General features: G+C 30.0%; 1 protein-coding gene across 2 annotated transcripts in view; it reads left to right on the top strand.

Moving 5' to 3' along the window:
• The first annotated feature begins 9889 nt into the window (after window positions 1-9889).
• Window positions 9890-22136, top strand: part of LOC126738429 (lipase member J-like) — a 71857-nt gene continuing 59610 nt past the window's right edge. The window contains exons 1-4 of one of the 2 annotated variants that reach the window (XM_050443768.1): window positions 9890-10118; window positions 12742-12937; window positions 17132-17246; window positions 19486-19735. In XM_050443768.1, the coding sequence (XP_050299725.1) occupies window positions 9954-10118; window positions 12742-12937; window positions 17132-17246; window positions 19486-19735 (726 nt within the window). In that variant the 5' untranslated portion in view covers window positions 9890-9953. The remainder of the gene's footprint in view (window positions 10119-12741; window positions 12938-17131; window positions 17247-19485; window positions 19736-22136) is intronic. The other variant, XM_050443769.1, reaches the window with a different exon arrangement.

Below are 22136 nucleotides of genomic sequence, written 5' to 3'. Positions count from 1 at the left end.
AGCGGGCTAAAACAATGGTGAAATTTTTGCCAAAAACAAAAGATTGACGTCTTCTCAGTGTCCACTGAACACTTAATCAAATTTTTATCAGTTTGTTTTAATAAGGGTTACTCGTTTGGGACGTTGAACTCGTATAGAGCGGCAATCTCGCAAATAGCTAGTTACGATTTTTCTAATGACTTTAGACTTAAAAGATTTTTTTAGGGTATCTATGGACTCCGGCCGAATTTACCTAAATATGAATCTACCTGGGACCCTTCAGTCGTTCTAAATTATTTATAGAAATAAACCAATGAAAAAATAAATTTGCAAAATTTAACGCAGAAGGCTGTAGTCCTTTTACTCCTAGCAACGGGACAACGTTTACAATTCATAACTAGCATAGAACATTGTAATATTATAGAATCTTCTGAAGGTTTAAACATTAAAATACCAAAAAGGTTAAAAACATCTGGCCGAAATAAATGCCAACCAAATATTTCTATCCCATTCTTTAAAAATAATAAACAAATATGTGTCGCAAGCACATTGAAATTACACTTACAGAAAACGCGGGGTCTAAGAAACGCTGAGACAAACCATCTGTTTTTAACTCACAAAAAGCCGTTCAAAAATGCTTCATCGCAAACATCTCGATGGGTTAAAGATATTCTCGGGAAGAGCGGCATTGACACAAAAGTGTTCACCGCGCATAGTACCAGGCACGCCTCTACATCAGCGGCAGCTCGGAGGGGTGTAGGGATAGACGTAATTAGACGTTCGGCCGGATGGTCAGAAAAGTCAGGGCTGGGATTCTAAAATCACGATTCGACGCGATTACTCGATATGACTGATTCTAAATAAAATTTCAGTCGTGAGTATCTTGCGGATTGCCTAGTTTTTAACGATTTGTCGACGACACGCTTGGGTATATCGTATACACCAGACGATATAGCTTCTTCCTTTTTTAATACGTGCATAATATGACAGCATCTTTTTTTAAACGTATTTGTTTCATTTATTGTTTACCAATAGTCATACCAGCTGGTTTTCATTAGTATATCAAGAAGCTTTCTTAAACACAAAAACTAATAGATTTAATTCGACCCTATTTTCCACAAACTTCTGTTAATAACAGACGAAAAACAATGAAAAACACAAAGTCACGGTCTCATCACGGTTTTTCATTGTTTTTCGTCTGTTGTATACGTCGGTCTCTTTGTGAAAAATGGATGAGATTTTCTTATTATTACTTCTGTTAATAATACAGGCAAAGGAAGTAGAGTTATCATTGAATGGTCAGTTTTAGTATGTCAAGATTTTATGCCACGGATTATTACCAATGAAGCATTGGACAAGATTTTCAATTTGGAATTAGCGAAACTACTGCAAGTCGTTAAATCCATAAAATTACTGAAATTATTGACAATCACCTTGCTGACCGATTAATTTTCCAAATATAAGAGATGAGAGAAATTAATAAATTAACATTTATAGAGAAATCCAATTTCCCTGGTATTATAGGTCGTATTGATTGCACCCATGTTGCCATATTAAAACCAAAAGTGGATGAACACAACAAGTTTTTGTGATTTTCCATGAATTGAATTATTATTTTCCAATGGATAGTGGTGGTTTTAAACGAATTTTTTTTATTTTATAGAAATAATATAGGCATATATTTAAATAAAAAAACACGAAGGCAAAAAAAATTTACAAAATAAATGAAAATTCTTAGTGTTTACTGTTGTATTTATTGACGTAGTAGTGTTAGTTAACGTTTCCATCTGTCAAATATTAGGAAAAATAACAAATATGTACCAAGAAACCTAAATCAAATCGAATAAAACGAGTTTAGCCGACGATTGAAATGTAGAATCACCCTTGTCGTCACGACTGAGTCGCTGATCGTATCGAGATCGAGTCGTGATTTTAGAATCCCAGCCCAGGTACCTTCGCAAGATTTTATCAACTTTTGTGGAATGGTCTTAGGTGATTAACATTCTGTTTATGTAATTAAGATTTCTATTTTGTTTTGTTACTTATTTTGTGTATTTACCTCTAGAGGCATATGTTTGATATTTTTGTTAACATCTATTAAAGAGTAGGTAGTAAAACCTATTTTGTTTGAACACATGGTTAATTTATTTCCTCATAACATAAGAGTTCATTATAGATTTGGGTAGGTATTCTTTATTTGGCATAATATCGCAAATCTGTTGCATGTTTTGGCTTTAAACATCTACAATATGTACCCTATTTACGAGTTGAGGCATGTAATATAACTAGTAGATCAAACGAACTTACCTAAGTGATGTTCGATCTAAATTATATTCATCCCTCGACGAAGTAAATAGGCTCCCGCCCGCCCTTACCAAACTTGGAATAAAATTTGGTAGTTCCCCTAACATGCAACATTATGCGACTTTGTAGAGAATGACATCGGTTGACAGGACCAGTTCAGGTGCCGGCGGAAAGGTATTTACAGCCTTTTTTTTTGATAGTGTGTGTTCGAAGCAGTATAAACGATACTACAATATGCACCCTAATTACTTCGTCGAGGGATGAATATAATTTAGATCGAACATCACTTAGGTAAGTTCGTTTGATCTACTAATTATAAAATTCTCTTCTTAGTAACAACGCAGTAGTAGACAAATAAGACAGTTCGCTCAGTATTGAGAACTACCCCAGATTTAAATAGTCTGTATCTTATAAACTTTATAAATCTGGATTGGATATTTAATACCGGCATGTTTATAAAACCCTTGCATGATCTCCTTACGAAGCCGAACAGTTTATTTGCCTTACAGATCATAATGTCAAAATGGTGAGAAAAACTAAGCTTTGCATGTAGGTAAACACCCAGATCCTTCACCAGTTCAACACTTTTTAATGCAATATTGTTAATGGAATAATCAACAGCGTGAAGATTTTTTTGTCTACTTAATTTCATAAAACAACATTCATTTACGTTAAGTAGCATGTCATTTTGTTAGTTCCAGGAATATAATATTTTTATAATTAATATTAATAATATAATATAAATAATAATAATATGAAAACTTAATTATATAATTAAGTTTTTATAGTTAAGTTTTTTATCATTTTGCAGTATTTATATCATTTGGAGATAAGATTTGCCTGTAGAATTTTGGATCGTCGGCAATAAGTAGGAAATGGGATTTAATGAGAGATTCAAGATCGTTTAGAAAAAGACTGAAAACTGGGGTCCGAGATGGGAACCCTGAGGAGGTCCAGAAGATGCATGAAATGGTGAAGATACGAGGCTTTCTATTTTTACTTTCTGCTCGCCTTTGGTTAAATACTATCTAATTCATTGTATTAAAGAGATACAAATGCTAATTTTTACAAGTTTATCAACCAAGACACTATGATTGACTTTATCAAATGCCTTACTGAAGTCTGTGTAGATGGTATGAGTTTCACAGCTTTTTCCAAAAGATTTAAAATTATAATTGGTAAAGAAAAAAAGATTTGTTGCAACTTAACGCCCCTTAATAAAACCATGCTGCTAATCAACAATTATCTCCCGAAAAACTTTAGATAGAAATTTTTTCATACAGTACTTGAAAAGTTTAGGGATAGATGATAAGATGCTGATGAGGCTATAATTTAAAACGCAATTTTTGTTACCAGATTTAAGCATTGGATAAACATTTGATAATTTCCAATTATTGGGAAACTCAAAAACACTCCTAAAACTCGTACTTAGGTAATAAAGATTGATTAATATAATAAATAGGTAGATAGAGTGAGTGGCAACATTTTTTTAGCACTCTACTGTATATAAGGTCAGGCCCAGCTCTTTTGTTAATGTCTAGTCTAAAAAAAAAATTACATCGGTAGGGCTTATTAATACATCAGACACTAAATTAAATCTTCCACAATCATGAATATTTAAAACATTATCAGATCCCACTACTGTGTTTAAAATACTAATGTGTTTACTGTTGAGACGAGAAGTGTTAAGCAAATAATTCAGCAATAATGTAAGCTACCAAAATTTGTACCTAACTCAATCAATTAGAGGACGATGCCAGGGGAAATTAAACTACGAGAAGGAAACAAAGAAGGCAAACAAATTTAAACTATGTCTGAGAAAAGAAGCCCGAAAATGGCTTCTTCTCTCTATTTTATTCCAAAAAGGCCAGCAGCCTATGCAATTTTATAAAATCATGATTATAAAACAATAAACATACAAACTTAGCAAAATACTGAACGAGGCGGTTCTTTTACCACCGGGTACTTCCTGTCTTTGGCAACGGGGATCTCAGCGACGTTGCAAATTTTTATTTGAATTCTTTTCTAAGTCGCAAATTCGATGAGTATGCATTACAGAAATACAAAGAATAGGGCCATCTAAACATCTTTCTAATTTTAAACTTTCTTATATTCAATTTACATTGAAAACAATAGCTAAGCAAGATGGAGTTTCTTCAATGTTTCAAATAATGAGGATACAAGGAATGATAAATCTAATCCAGTGATCTTTGACAACTCCAGTTGTATAAGTGGAGAAAAAAAGGATATTTTTTAATTCATGTATACTATCGGCGACTAAATGATATTAAAAAAATAAAAAAAAATAAAAAACGACTTTATTTTATACTCGGTGAGATTCAGCACAGCTGTTGCTAGCCGAGTATTCATAGCAAAAACAAAATATAAGATTTCAATAATTACAACAACGTCGAAACATACAGTAAGGTAAATTAAATATTCAAATAAATAGAAAATACAACTGAAAATTGTCCCTAAAAAATCTACAAAACAAAAAGTAAATCAAAATAAAAAATAGTCTCTAACATCACAAAATAGTCTCCAGTCTACCAGACAAAAGTAAATCAAAAACAAAAAAAATAAGGCAAAATTCTCTCCAGAATCCACATGACAAAAACAAGTGATTAATCAAAAAAAAAAAAAAAAAAAAAAAAAAAAAACAATAAATAAAATAAATAAAGTGATTAGTATTTAGAAAAAAGGTAACTTTTATACTTCTTTTTAAAAGTCGAAGTTGAATTGATTAAACATTTTTATGTTTCCAGGCAAATGATTTAATAAATTAACAGAAGTATAGCTAAAGCAAGATTTAAAGAAGCTTCCCTTATGCCTTGGAATTTCATAATAGTCTCTATATCTAGTATCTCGGTTATGAAGGCTTGATCTAGGTGTAATTTTTGCAAATAGATAGTTTGGCGATTCAGTTTTGAGCATCCTATGAAGAAAAGAAGCAAAATGAAGCTGCTGTCTGTCCTCAATACTTAACCACTGAAGCTCCTATTGTATATGGCTGACGTGATCTTTTAAGCGTAGATTAAAAATAAGTCTTATGCAGGAGTTTTGTATTTTTTGTAACTTGTACTTACTACTCATATCAAGACAAGGGCCATAGACAAAGTTGCAGTAGTTGCACTGGGACAAAACCAGGGTCTCACATAACTGCTTCTTTATACCGAAGTTGAGAAAGTGCCTGCTTTTATATAAATTACGCAATGAAAAATAGGATTTTTGTTTAACCCTTGAAATATGTCCCCTAAATCTTAATTTCTCATCGAACCAAACTCCCAAGTTCTTGTACTCTGCAACCACTGGTATATCAACACCACCCATTTGAATTTTTATATTCGATTTAGCCCACCCGGTATTTGGCCCAAAGAACATTACTGCGAATTTATTGGGATTTAACTTTAAACCGTTATTATTTGAATATGTTAATATACTATTTAGCGTTTCATTAAGTCTGTATTCAGCCGCCTTAAAATTATTTTTTGAGAATTCTGCTCCTATTTGGGTGTCATCAGCATACTGACTTAGGTTGCAGCCTCTAACAGATTTCCACATGTCCGCTGTAAAAATAATAAACAACAGTGGCCCCAGTATTGATCCTTGTGGCACACCCCTCTCCACGCCAAGACTTTCAGGTTTATTATTATTTAAAGACACACGCTGCCATCTCCCCTCCAAATAATCCCCGAGCAAATCTAAAGTTATTTCTTCAAAACCATAATATTTCAGCTTTGCTCGAAAAAGTTTTGGATCCAAAGTATCGAATGCCTTGCTAAAGTCGAGAAACACAACCGCGGACGTATATCCACGATCTGATGCCTTAATTATGTTATCAAGAATATTGAGCAGGGCCGTTGCTGTACTAAATCCCTTACGAAAACCAGACTGGCCCTCAAAAAGTAAATGATGTTCGTGAAAATAAAGCAGTATTTGCTTATATATAAGCCGCTCATATACCTTAGACAAAACACTCAAAAGGCTAATTGGCCTCAAATCTGACAGTTGTTTTACACCTGGAGTTTTTGGTATAGGAATAACAATAGCTGTCTTCCACTGAGATGGAAAAACACCCGTTTCTATTGATGTATTGAATATATTGGTCAAAAATGGAATAACAAGAGGACAGCATAGTCTAAGCATGGAATAAGTTATGCCATCAGCGCCAGCAGCATTCGATCTTAGTTGGGATAGAGCACTTTCAACATCCTTTTCAGTAACAAGATTTAACTTAAACCTGCCATTAGTCCCGCGGTTTGTATTATAGTAATTTATTGTGTCTTGGTCGACAGTGGGACATATTTTGCGTACTGACTCAATAAAAAAATGATTAATCTTGTCTGGGCTATTTAAGTTTAATGGTAAGTTAAAATTATTTTTTGTTTTATTGTAAACATTTAATTGATTTATAGATTGCCACATCAACTTATCATTTTTGCTGCTTGTCACATATTCTAGATATGCTTTCTTTTCGCTGCGGACAGCCTGGGTAAACATATTTCTTAAGGTTTTATAGGCCTCCCAGTCTTTGATCTCACGAGATTTTTTATACTTTGACAAAGCTTTATTTCTTTCAGCTTTCATTAACTTTAGAACATCTGTAAACCAAGGTGATTTTGGTTTGGTGACTTTAATCCTACGCTTAGGGGCATGTATATCAAATAGAGCAACTATTAAGTCAGTAAAAAACTGCAGCTTGTCCTCAACGTTATCGTAGTCTAAAATATTTGACCAGTTGCAATTGCACAAATCAGTGTGAAATCGATCAGAATCAAAATATTTAAATTTTATTTATTATTAAATTACGATTGATGATACCCTGGACAGGCTCATAATGGTTTTAACGCTGGATCTGGTATGTAAAAATGCATCATCTGAAATTGGATTTTGGCAGTTAATTAATGATTTTTGGATACTGTAATGCTCGGACTACCTTTAGAAGGCTTATGGAAAGTGTGTTATGTGGAAAAATTTAGGAATCATAATTAGCTTATCCGAATGACGCCATAACATTGAGAAAAGTATTTATAGAACAGTTAAAGAAGCTTCCGAGCTTCCTGTTTCTTTCAAAAAAAGAGTTAGAATCGCATATATAATATCCGAAAATAGTGTCAATACTGATCCAAGTAAAGTAAAAGCAATCGAAAATTGGTCACTACCATTGATGAAGCTTTTCAAATCTTGCCAAACCTCTACATAAATACATAACGCCTTTTAATTCGATTTATTAAATTATAAGAAAATAACAAATATCAGCTCATTTCAACGAAAAGATAAAGAAAACTGGTATCAATAGTATCTAGAACAAAAATTAAAAGTGACAAGGGGAACAAAAACCAGTCTGGTAAAGTCTAACTAATGGTCCACATTGGGTTTACAAAATTTCGCATATGGGCATGCCATGTAACAATATCTAACTAAATAAGAAAAATTATACAAACAAAAATCTTTAAGTGCTATTTAATTATAACATGAATAAATAAATTGATTTAAAACACTTTCTATATGCGCTAATAATTAATAAAAAATCTTAACTGTGTGTAAAAAGAGTGCGCAATACCTGGATTAAAATCTAAGAAATATCATTTACATATATCAATCGCTTTTATACAAAACTACGAACGCAATAAATGAAATTCCAACCCGTATCCCAGAAAACGAAGCAAATTGTTATTATTTTTTTATGCGATATTACCTCCTAAAGTTTTTGACCCTTACTCACTTATACCCTATATTTACTTTTGTAAGCTTAAATTTACTTACCTCTAGTTTTAAAAATCAGTGGAAATGAAATAACTCACACTCATGTCGACGGAATTAAAGACAGAAAGAAAAAAATAGTTTAAAATTTTTTTGTACAAATTTTAAAATCTATTGTATTACACTATGTAGAGTAAGTGTGATTTTTACTTTGAGTCCTTAAAATTTTAGTATTCATAAAATAAATATGATATTATCTTAATAAAACTAATTTTATTTTTAATTAACATACTAGCTGACCCTGCGAAATTTGTTTCGCCTTAGATATAATAAATAAAGTTTTTGATTTTATGTTACTTTTTTATTAGTCAAGTATTTCAATGATTCTTTAATACGTTGCACTCTTTAGTTAGGAACCTTGTGATACACGATATTTTTTATTTTATTATCAGGTATAAGTACAAATAACACAGATGGTCTTTCGACCTGCGAACATGCAACATATAATTGACCATATGAAAAATATTGATTTTCTAGATTCAGTCCACAAACTTTTAAGGATTGATGATTGATCTTATGATTTGTCATTAGTCAAGGCGAATGCAAGACGGATCGGAAATTGAAGTCTTTTTAACTCAAATGGCATATCAGTTGGGATCATCGGGATCCTTAGAATAAGAACTTTCTTACCTTCGAATTTTCCTTTGTGTATTGTCGTATAAAACAAATTGTTCATCAATTTACTGACCACTGAACACATTTACTGCTGAATTATGTAGTTAAGGTAACAGTAAAATCATTGCGCCTCTACAACATATCGAGTATTGCGTATATCTTTCAATGTTCGTTTAAATGTTTCTAATGCATTTATGCGCCATTGTGCATTCGTCTTAAATTACGATTTTCGATGCTGATAAAAATTTGGTTATTGCGGAGTTTTTTGAAATACTACATGTTGGTTACAAGCCGTACGGCATCCTTCTAACAACATACTGCTATTTTGAAAGAAGCAACTACAAGCGTATAGTTGTATTTCGCACGAACAATGGCTAAAACTCATGACATGGGGAATTTTTTACCGCTTCCACCAGAAGCATTCAGAAAATATAGATTACTATTTCCATTATCAATTGCCTTCATTAATGCCTTCAATAACTTTCTTTTGTTGGGGATTCAATAGTGGTACATTAGCTTGAACTACTATATCTAATTCCAGGTGATTATACTTATGGTCCCGATCCAATTCTTGATTAAATGCGTCATAAATTTCACGATTCGATGAAAAGCATGTCGATAATGATAGCAAATAATGTACGTATCTGACTTAGAGATGCGGAAATAATGGCTTCAACGATTATCATATCCCAATGAGTATCGTTTTCTAGTAAATTGTTCTTTACATGTAGCACGATATGTTGGGAATATTGTACCATTAATAGTCCGTAGTGACTTAAATGACGTTGGCCCACACACATTTATATATATATTATATATATAATATATATATATATATATACATATATATATATATATATATATATATATATAGATAACTATAACTATATGCAAACATTGATTTACGTAACTTGATAACGTTAAAAATAGGTGAAGGATAATAATCCAATCCCAATCGGATTTACTAAATAGAAAAACTGTACCATCTTAAAATGATAACCGTACTAAAAAAAGTTATTAAGTTGAGCTAGTTCTGCGTTATGGTAATTAACATTCTGCATTATATATCTACTTAGTCTTTAATTCCACCCTGCAGCAAATTATATACAATTAAAAACATTTCATTAGCAAGGTAAATAAAATAAACCACGGGCATATTTTCACCAATCGAGACAAAAATTTTTATTGCAACAACTAGTCAAGGTCTTATCGAAGCCTAGACTACGGTGGTTCACCAAGTAAAATGTACCATTTACCCATTTAGATGGTGGCAGTGACCATTTGTGCGAAACATGACCCGTTTTGTAGTGGGTACCCAGTTCCTAACACTAATTTTGGGGATTTTTGGGTTGGTAATTAGTCAGAGAGAAAATAATGTGTGTCCTACATTTGAAGATTATTATACTATGAAAAACAATTCTAAATGTTGGTACGATCTTGGTGCAGACTATGTAGCGGTAAGTTAGATATTAAAAGAAAATTATTCTTTTTTTATTTAGTATATTTACAAACGGACATCCCATCGAAATTACAACTTCGTATAAAAGAAGTTAGAAACTAATTTATAAAATATTCTTCTTAAAATATTGGAAGTTAGAAGTTAGAAGAAGAAAGAAAATAATTAACTCTTTTTTTTATCTAAATTAATTTAGAGGTAGCCTTATATTTTAGAGATATATGGAATATTTAATATACTATCAGTTTTAGGTTTAATTTAAGGTCCCTATAAATTTAAATAAAAAATGTTTTTTTTTTGATAAATTTTTACGCAAAATTTATTTTGAATTTACTAATTCCTCTTATGTTTAGAAAGGAAACGGGTTTAATATGGTTAATTATTTATGTCATTACAGCTTTGCAAAATTTGATCTATATATATATATATATATATATATATATATATATGCTATATATATATATATATATAACTCATTATATATATATAAATTTATCAAAAAAAAAACATTTTTTATTTAATATATATATATATATATTTTTTTTTTAAGTTTTTATATATATATATATATATATATATATATATATATAACAAAACAAACAAACAAATAATAATATAACAAAACAAAAGAAGCGCTGATTGAATCTCATGCGTATCTAACTTTGCCATCACTTTTTCACAAAAATCTGTTCTTCAATCAAGATTGTCTTCCATGAGTTCTTGAGTTGGTAACAATTTATAGGCATGCATTTTATTTTCTTTCAATGTTCGAATAATCGATGAATGGCTACCATCTAGATTGGCGCTGCTTTTCGACCAGAAAGCAAGCAGTATTTTGTCAAACTCAAGTATAAGATAAGATCCGATTTGGTATCATTACTTATTCCATTCCCAGCTGCTTTTTTAATATGATTTACATATCCAAGCTCGCGAAACCGCTTTTCTATTAATCGTCCCTTGGGATATAGAAGAATTGGGAAATTTTTCATGGAACAAGCGAAAACCAACTTGCATTTGTGCTTGTATGTTATCTCGATAATCATTTATCTGTAGAATTATTATTTTGTGTGGTTCTGTTAAATGAACCCTTCTTTTGTTAAGCAGTTTACGCAATTCAAATGACTATGACACTGATAACGATTGTTGATAGACAACAATTTCCAACGCGAAGCATTTTAAACTAAAGTGAAGAATACAATTTTATTTATTTATTTTTTATTAATCTCATGCGAGTAAGAATGTATGTTCAAATGCTTTATGTTTACTGTGCCATTATCAAAACTGAAATGAAAAATAATAATTAAGTGTGTTGTAAGGAATTTTTCTAATAAATGGGAACACTAAATATCTCCCAAACAGTTGAAAATTGCTACATTCGGACATTGCGCATGAAATTATGGATTGATTTCTAGTAATAGTGCAAGTCTGCACTATTACTAATTTATTTATTCTTGAACAAATTCAAAGCAGGTTGAATTAACATTTTTTCTCCTGATTAACCAGTCAAAAATACAAAACAATAAAACGTCGCACTTTCAAGTTTTTAAAAGAAATATTATTTTCCTAAATTGGGCTCTCGGTGTATTATGATAAAAATCAAAATTTTAATAAATAATAATTTTTTTTACTTGTATTCTTGTTAATAAGTAGTTTCGTTATTATATTTTATTAGAATAATCATAATCAGGAACGCTATTCACATATTGTCTTAAGAAAAATAAATTTGTCGAATATCTCTACTTGAGCACAGATTTTAACAATATTTTTTCAATTCAAATAAATTATACAATTTTTATTTTATTATATTTTTTTCTACAGCATGCTCATTTTATATTAAGAATAATTTTAAAAATAATAATCAGTAGGTGCTTTACTAAACTATCAGTGGCTCGATAAATATAAATAATTTTTTTCTTTTTTATCAATATTTAAACTGCATATGCCTCAAAACCAATTTCATACTATACTGGAAAAATTAACTCTATCTAGAATAATATGTTAATATAAACACCAACTCAGGTAATATATTTCCAGCTGAATTGAGCATGTAACCAATATCATCCTCTTACTAAAAAATCGTGATAGCACAGATAGCAACCGACTTTCAGGCCTCTCTTATTTAATTTATTATATATTTGAGTAAATTTTAATGTTTTATGAAGATATAACTCTAGATGTTTTAAGGCACCATGCTTGCAGGTTACCTAGGGAATTTTCCTACCGAAATTTAAATTGCAAATTTTTGTGCCAGGAAAAAGATGTACATTTTCCATAACATTATTGTCTAAACTTTTTAAACAATACCTTTTACTTCTGTTGTGTCGCCTACCATCGAATTGCTAATTATCACTCACGGCGGGTATATATTCAATTTCTTTATTAAGAATTTGCTGTATGTGCTTCATGTATCACTCGTTTTATCGTATTCCAGGGTGCAGCCGCAGCCGTTTCATTTGTCTTTATTGTATTTTATTTTTTTAGACGATACTGCATTTAACCAATGCAAATTGTTATTTATCAATGATAAAAACCATATAAAAAGATAAATATTATTTGGCATGCTTTAAATACCTAATATTAATTATTTAAAACAATAGTTACAATTTTTCTTTTTTTTATTTTAGCCCGACATTATTCAGTTATTGGGTTACCCAGTACAAACCTATAGAGTGGTTACAAAAGATGGCTATATCTTAACCCTCTTCAGAATTCCAAACGATAGTAATAAGAATCCGTATGCCAAGAAACACCCTGTATACTTACAGCATGGACTTGTGGCAACCTGCAATAATTTTTTGGCATTGCAGAAAGATTCTTTAGGTAAATTTATTTTGAAATATTGACATAAGAATCATTTTATTGGTATATTTAATGAACTTTGAACAACATACGAAAAAAGATATTTTTAATAAATGTGTGAGTTTATATCGCGTTAAAGAAAGAACTGTGTTAATTTTTCATTGTTAATATTTCCACAATAATAATGTTATTATGTATGTAGTATTTAACTAGGCATAAACTTTCAAACTTAAAATACTTTTAAATAATAAGAAAAGTTAAGGTCACTATTTTTATTCGAACCTTGAGTTAATCAACTTAAAAATGTATGACAAAATCTTTTAAGTCTTTTTGATTTAACAAATACATTTTAAATCACCAAAACAGTCAAAATTTTGTTTTTTAATGATATATTAAACATGCAAAAAAATCAATAGTAATAAGAATTAAAATTTATAGGTAGCATATTTAAAATTAAAAATTTTAATTTAATAATTCTGACCTAATTTTTTTTTGTTAAAATAAAATAATAAATAAAGACTCAAAAATACCATTTTATATCGATAGCTTGTCGACATAAAATGAAGATATTCACTTATTCAAATAGTTATATAAAAACAACATAACCTAAAAATAACGGAATTATAACTTAATATCAAACATACACCTAAAAACGTCACATTTTATATTTTGGCAGACTTAGGCTGTGACGTACCTAATGACGTACTTTTAATGAGAAAGCAGTACTTAGTTTTGCATTAATTTTTATATTTTTTGCATTAATGTAGATTTTTTTACCTAATTGTAGTCACTTTATTCATTTTAGATGTGTATTCATCTATTTGTTAACCTAGATCTGCATTTCTCTTCCCTTGATATTTCGAGACAATATAATTCGCTTAAAGGCACTTCGAAGGTGATGTTTTTAGCCTTTGTTATTAGTGTTCTGGCTTTCCTTAACGAGTTATTAATATTGGTCAGTATATCATAGATTGCCAAAGAAATAACTTATTACAGTAATATAATAATCTGCCCTTCTAAAGACTACCTGGTTTTAACTTACCCCAAACTATGTTAAAGGTGCGACATTTATCTAATCCAAAGATCATTCCAATGTCGTCAGATAACTCTTTTAATAATGTTTAGAATTGGTTAGCTAATTGGTTTCAAAATATTTTTTAGATGGCTTATTATTAGATGTGTTATTATTCTGGTATTATAGAGCTATTCGATATGAGCGTTTAAATACCGCATTCTGGTACAAGTTTGGTATCCGCGGTCAAGTTATTCCTAAAAATAACCAGAAGCTGATCTGTGACTCTTATATATCTCTGGGACATCGTCATTAGACTGAACTTCTCTTGCAGTATTCGACATGTAGCTGTTGCCTGTAGCCAGTCATATATCGCCCCAAATTTATAACCTAAAAGCCAAAAAGAGTCTAAAGGGGTTATAAAGGTAATTCAATATAACTTGGGTTCAATTTTGATCAATATCAAGGATAAACTTGACACACTATCAAAGAGTGGTATTTACAGACTGTAGTGTGATTCTTGTGATTGTTCATATGTTGACGAACTTGTAGACTCTTAAAAAAACTCATAGCCGAGCACTTAAGTAGACCGTCTTCTGCATTTGGTGAACATATAAAATCTAATAATCCAATTAGATACGCATCTTTTTTTGAGGTAGAGTAAATTTTTCAGTTTTGTTTTAAGAAAATAAGTCTTTAAATTTTTTTTGTGTCGTTATTATTAAGCCTAGACTAAAGTGTTCGAACCCTTTTTTGATCCTAATTAATGTTCTACCTCTTGGTAATTTTGATTTTTTAAAAATTTAAGTCTTTCAAAATTTTTGGCCTCAAAATTTGAGGTTTTCAAATAATCGCCCATAGCTCCTGTAATCTGCAATTTAGGGTAAAAAGATTTTGGAAATTATTTTTAGGCACTCTGGCATAGAACGGAATGTAATAGTAAAGACTTATTTTCCTGATATTCCAGAGAAAATTGGGTACTAATGAAAACCTGTTTTCTTTAGTTTTCTTGAAAATGGTCATAGATAAAATTATGAAGTAGATTTTAAATTGGAGCCCCTCTCAGGCCCTTTTAAGTTAAAAGTTAAAAATTGTTTTTTAACTTTTATTAAAAAACAATTTCGCTCTCAGACTCATAGATTTTCCAAAAAAAAATTAAAACCATTTTTTAAAGAATTTCCCTGGGGGGGGGGGAGGGGGGTTCTAGGGTATACCCCGGAAATTTCGACCCAAAAATTGATTTTTTGGTTTAGGAAACTTACTTATAGCAATTTTAACTCATTTTTTCCCTTAGACTATTTGGTTCAAGAAAATTTTTTGAATTATAGCAATTTTTGAGTAATTTTAATTTTGAAAATTTTTTTGTGCCATTATGAATCTTAGAAGAAAATTGTTTTCTTATTTTTTGAAAATTTCCATTTATCTTAATTTTTCAGTTCAAAATTTGGGCTGTTTTTAAAGAATCGCCCATAGCTCCTTTAATATGCAATTTAGGGCAAAACGGGAATCTAGCTTTATTTAGACATCGGAAAATCGGTTTTCTCGAAAATGGGTATAGATGAAATTGTGAACTATTTTGCAAATTGTAGCTTCTTTAAGGTCCAAAAAATAATTTTAATCAATTGATTTCCAAAAAAAAATTATAACTATTTTTTAGAAAATTTCCCTGCTTTATTCTCTGTAAATTTTGGGCCAAAAATCGATTCTACTAATCGATAATTTTTTGAGTTAGAGCCAATTTTTAAGTATTGTTTCCTGCCTACTGCAGATTTCAGGTGCTTTCTGACTCAAAAAGCTGGTATCTGTTTAGGGTTCCTTGTCCAGAGTTACAAATGAAGAAGATGAAAGAAAAGCCACAAATAAGGAACAGCTTCTGGATGATTCAGTCTTTGTCAAAAGCTTGGTAACCTTTGTCCTACTTCCTACTTAAGATAAAATAATAATAATATATAATTATTTAGCATTAAAGCTACAAAGAAAATAATCAAAATTTATAATGTAATTGCATACTTAAATATTTAAAGGCATAATATGGTATAAGTATGAAAACAAAAGAAAAATACACATAATAAAACAATATTTATAATAAAGCAACTAGAACAAAATTTTTTAATTATCCTTTTAATGATTAAACTTTTATCAAAACTTTTATTCACAATAGTGTTTAACAGCTGTATCAATTAGGATGAAATTATCACGGTTTCTAATATAAAAGGTGGTCATTAGAATAAAAATAATAAATTTATGCAATCCTAACTAACAACAGCAATTTCTTCTACTTGATAGTAAAATTTCTTCATTTCTTCAAGAGTTGGTGCCCTGTAATAGAGTAAAACCTAATAATAGTTAAAAACTAAATTTTAAGACTGGACACCCTGGACGTTGGATAGGGTGATTCCTGTCAAACGTCCAAGTTAGTGTGGGGTTAGAGTTGGCCATGCCCCGACTCACTAAAACTCATTCCTCTGATCAAGTTTTCAGGGTCAAAGCACACTATTTACGTGATTGGTCAATATTTTAAGGGGTTTAGGCACATTGTGTGTATGTTAGTCAAATTTTCAAGTTCCCTTGAAAATTTGACTAAGCCTTTCTTCCTTTCACCTTTCCAGGTGCACTGGCTAAGTGCTTTGTCAATATTTCAGGGGTATACAGTATCAAAATTATGAAAAATTGTACATACAAATACAGTTAAATATAATAGAGTCATATATATAATGCTTAATAATACTTCTTCGAGGCTTATAATTCATAATTATCGTATGCTTTAAAAAATACCAATCCTCGATTTTAAATTACTAATAATAAGAACAAGCAGTATAGAGTAAATTAACTTAATAAAATTAAACAAGAAATTAAGATAGAAAAAAGTAAGTAGTAAATATTGTATAAGAAATAAATTGTATAGAAAAAAAAATTCTGTTTTTTGGAATTATTGCGAATGATTTAAATTTAGCACTCTCTATCTTCTTAACAAACATTTTTTTATTATATTTTTAATCATTAATTATTATTTTAAAATTATTTTCTAAATATCTTTTATTTTTTAAATGTCTATGGGAAGCAATAAAAATTTGCCCAAATTAGCTCCATCTTTCAAATGCTCTCTCTCTCTCACACTGCGATGGAGCCGATGTATTATGTCCATTCTATTATGTGAGTAGAGACACTAAATGATTTACTTTAATTTTTTTATTATATTTTAGCATTTGTTCTGTGGGAGGCAGGCTATGATGTATGGCTTGGGAATTACCGCGGAACATTTCCATCTGAATTTCATGTCAATATGACAACCAGAGACCGGGAATTTTGGGCAACTAGGTAAGTAATAATAAGAACTACTTAGTGATTTAAAGATAGTAATTATTTGATTTAAACTGCCTGAAAAATAATATACAATACCAAAAAAAATTCTTAAATTTACAATTATATATATATATATTAAAATTTTATGCAGAATCTACTTATGCGATTGTGCTGAAAAAATATTAAACCTAAAGTGAAGAAGAAAAATAAAGATCATTTAAAGTAAGAAATATCTAATTATGCATCATTTGTTTAAAACTGCATTATAACAAAATAAATAATTTTCAGGTGAGCATTTCTTCATTTGAGATCTGCAACAATGGTTTCATTAGATTTAGGAATATTTAATATGAAACTAGTACTAAATTAAGAGAATTTCTAAGATATAAACTTATTTATAAGATTACAAAAATTAAGCCGAAATGTGACAGTATAATAAGAGAACTGTACGCCATATTTCATGATAGATGGTTTAGGCTATGGGACCATGGAATTGGCCGACGAGATCGCCAGATCTGACATCCCTTGATTTTTATTTGTGGAATATTATAAAAGAAAGGGTATCTGCAACACCATTAAATAGTAGAGAAGAGCCAGTTATTAGACGTTAGCCAGTTATTACCTATTTTGAAGAGCTGGATGAAAGCAAAATTAGAAGAGCGATGAATATATTCATCAGAAAACGATTTTATAAATGTTTAGAGAATAATGGTAGAGTAAAAAATTTTGTAGTGTAAAAAAGCTTTTTTATGCATTGGTTGTAAATCTAGATACAATCTGTTAAATTTTCTACGCGTTCTTGCTATTATTTCAGCACATTGTCCATGGAAAATAAATAGTTCCATCAAAACTTTATTTGAGTAATAATATTAATTTTGTAAATTTGTATTTTGTAAATAATATTGTCCCTTTTATATTACAAGGTTTATTATAAAACATAATGGTAAACTAAAACTGTCACTGTCATAACTAAAAATGGCACTTTTAATTGTGTAAACCATTGACATTTTCACAGCTAAGCAATTTATAAAAATAAAAATGTTTAAAATTATTACATGTTATGAAAATAAGTATTTATTTCTTACACGCGGGTACTTAGATATAAAAATGTGTTATATTAAATTAAAGGTATTTAAACTGTCTATTAGAATAAGAAATAAAATATAGGGGATTCCATTTAAAAGAATTGACATTTCGCCATTTTAGTAAACGAATAAATTTACTTTAATTTTTGATGTATACTGCTAATTAAATTGGGCTCTGGGAAGTTAATCAAGACGATCGTTTTAAGTGATCTTAAAAATTTGAGCTTTTTAGGAACTTAAATGGCTGAGAAATAAACAATTAGTTATTCCCTGGTCTTTACCACAAAACAAGCATTTTTTTTCTCGTAAACCGGGTATAAGAAAGTATGACTAAAAAAGACTCAAAATAAAACAGGGTATCAAAATGTCAAAAATATATGTCTATATATATATATATATATAGGGTGTTGCTATTTTTCTATATTAGCGGCAACGCTGCAGTGCTTAAAATATTTTAGACCCATAAAGAATTGTCTGCTACCATCGCTACCAAATTTTCATAAAAATTTCACGCTTCCTGCTACAAATAATGCCATTTTCCATGTACGTCTAATGAACCATCGGTCGTCAATCGCCCTGTATAAATGTAGCCGACTGAAATGTTATTAAAAATATGCAAATTACTCATGAACTCAAAAAGTTTTAAGTTTTACTATAATATTTTATATATTACTATATAATATATTCCAAAAAAAAGTCATAAAGTTAAACTGAAACAAATTAAACAATTTACTTTTATAAAAAATTGTCAACAATAAAATTCTACAATATGTGGTAATCTTTTTTTTTAAACAATACAAAATGAAAATAAAGAAAGTTAAAACAACAAAAAACAAAGAATAGATGACTCCTAGAAATAAACTGAGGGGGTAATACAATAAAGGCTAGGCGAGACAGAAAGAAAAAAAGAAGGAAAATAAAATTCGTCAAAATTTTATTCAATAAAACCTATTATCTTTAGAGACAAGGCCCGGCAAGCCGATTCAATTATGATTTTTCAAAATTTAAAAGACTTGAATTTTGAAACAATCTTTAATTAGCTTATTATAAGCTGCTTTATTTAATTTTTTTATATATTTTATATATTTTCTTATGCTAAAGGTACCCTGCCTATTACACATTTATCTGCCTAATATTACTTTTAATAAGTACATTCTTTTTTTTTTAAGTATGGACGATGTCGCTTTAATAGACCTTCCGGCCATATTTCACACAATTATCTCTCACACTAGTAAGGATAATCAAATAATATACATAGGGCATTCCTTAGGAACTACTTTTGCCCTTATGTATGGAAGCGAGTTTCCTGAAGAGGCAAAAAGTATGATTAAAATGTTTGTCCTTCTCTGTCCTGCATATACGCTTAATAACATGATCTCACCTTATAAGTGGTTTGCTCCTTATGGAAACTGGGTCGTGGTAAGTCATAATTTGTATGTAAATATATTTAAAAAATTTAGTTATTAAGGAAAGAGACTTAAAACAGATAAAGGTATTGGTTAGAAGTTAGAATACGCGAAACATGTGACCAAATTCTATACATTCCAAATATCGAGAAGAAAATCACTACATAAATTATTATATACAGCGTGTTGCACCGCCAGGCTGGACATAGGAAATCCCATGTAATTTTTACTAGGTTTAAATATTGGCTTCCGTAATTATTTTAAAGAAAAAAGGTATGAGAATAATTTAAAGAGCACCAAAATCTGCAACTAACAAAATAACTTTAAATATTTTTGGTTTGTCCGTTTGTGAGGAGTAACAGCCAAAATTCTTTACAAAAATTTGTATATTTTTATTGCCTCGTATTCACAGATATGCCAGCCAAAATTTATTACTTTGACTGGTGATGAACCTTAAAAAATTTGTCGTAATAAAATTACTACATTAAGAAACTCAGCTACGAGTTACACTACCGAAGAAAAAATACTAATAGTTAAATGGTTTTACCAAGGCAATAGTTATCGAAAAATGTCAGAATTGTTTGAAGCTTTTTTTTAAAGATACCAGGAAAATCAAGAGTTAATAAATTTGTTACAAGGTTTGAGCAAAAGGACACTGTAGTAAATAATTGTAAATGTGAGGCAAACAATGAACGAAATAATCATCAAAGGCAAAAAAACGAAGAAAACTATAGAGAGTTGTAGGTTTTTTTACATGTAGAAGATGAAGAAAAAATAGGTTCAATCTTGGATAGATCATGGGCATTGATCATATAACTTCATTTCGGGCTTTTAAAAAAAGGAAATATTTCTCGTACTAATATGGAAGGCATCAGAAGCTTAGAGATAGAGATGAATTACGGGGACAGGAATTCTCTTTGGAAATGTCATGGAAAGGGCAAACATGGCTAGGGATTTTATAAGAAATATTCAATTCACAGATGAATGCACTTGCACCTTAAACAATAGTTAGGACTTTAGAACCATTCTTTCTCAATCGAAACTTGAAAGCAAATTATTATTTAGAACTACTTGAAGAAGAAATTTTGCCGACTTTGAATGATCTTGCCGGAGAAAATCAAGAGGTTTGGTATCAAATAAATGATTACCGGGCGCATAGTATACTTGCTGTTGAAGAATATCTAAATAGCGCTTTCAATAAGAATGTTACTAACCTGCCACATGTAATAAATTAGGCACCAAGGTCTCTTGATCTCTTCCCCAACTTTTTTTTTCTGAAAGGCCATTAATAAAATAAAATTTACAAGGATAAGGATTATCCAAACCTCGAAGAGTTAAAAAATGGCGATTTCCATGGAATGTAACAAAATTTCAGTTTATCAATTAGCGATTGTTAGAAATGAGTTTTACGACCGTTTGGGTCATTGCTTAGTGGCTTACGGAGGAATATTTAAACATTTGTTATAACATTTTTTTAAGTAAATTTTTTAGGTTTAATAATTTTTTTTTAATAAAAAACTAAGTCTTAAAGTGTACAAGTTTTTTTTTTAATATTTTATGGTTTATAATATAATGATTTGTACGCATGTGTACGAATTTTCAATAATAATTTAATTACAACCACAATTTTAATTTGACAATTTTACTTAGTACTTTACCCTTACCTAATTTTCTGACATTGAGCGATACTTGTGAGTACGGGGCGACAAAAAACAAAATTTTCACCAAAATATTCACCAATTACTTCTAAACGGGCAGACCTACAAAATTAAAAGTTGTCTTTTTAATTGCAGATTTTAGTCCTCTTTAAATTACTTTTATAATTTTTTTTTAATAATTAGAAGAGCCAATATTTGACTCTATTAAAAATTACATGGGATTTCCTATATCTCGCTTGCCAGTGCAACACCCTGTAGAGTACTGTAGACCGAAAATGCGTTGGGCAAGAGTACTATACTCCCGATACTCCTGCCTAGCAGTTGTGCGGCCCTGGGTTTTATTGGTCGTTTGTAAGTTTCTAATATAGTTTTAAGTTAGAAATTGTTCAAAATATATACAATAATGCAACAAACTGCATGGATAAACTGGCTGTATGCTAAAAAAATTGTATACTAGAGATTTAATAAACAAGCTTCTTTTGAAACCTAAAGAAATTATTAATTTTGTTTTCCAACAGAATAAAAACGTTTGTAAGCACAAAGATCTGATAAAATTAAAATCGTTTATTTTTGTATTTTTTATAAATATAAGCTTTTTTCTACTGTCAAATCTGGCTATTGAAATAAACATAAACCACAAATCTCTTGGGTTTTAGTTTATCTGTAATTCACTTCACTATTTAGAAACTGACTTTTGACATATATGAAAAATTTTTCCGGCTGCCCACTTACATAAAATCAATAACCTAATTTCTT

Source organism: Anthonomus grandis, chromosome 7 (genome assembly GCF_022605725.1).
Source record: "Anthonomus grandis grandis chromosome 7, icAntGran1.3, whole genome shotgun sequence".
Taxonomy (NCBI): domain Eukaryota; kingdom Metazoa; phylum Arthropoda; class Insecta; order Coleoptera; family Curculionidae; genus Anthonomus; species Anthonomus grandis.
This window is presented reverse-complemented; position numbering and strand designations above follow the sequence as displayed.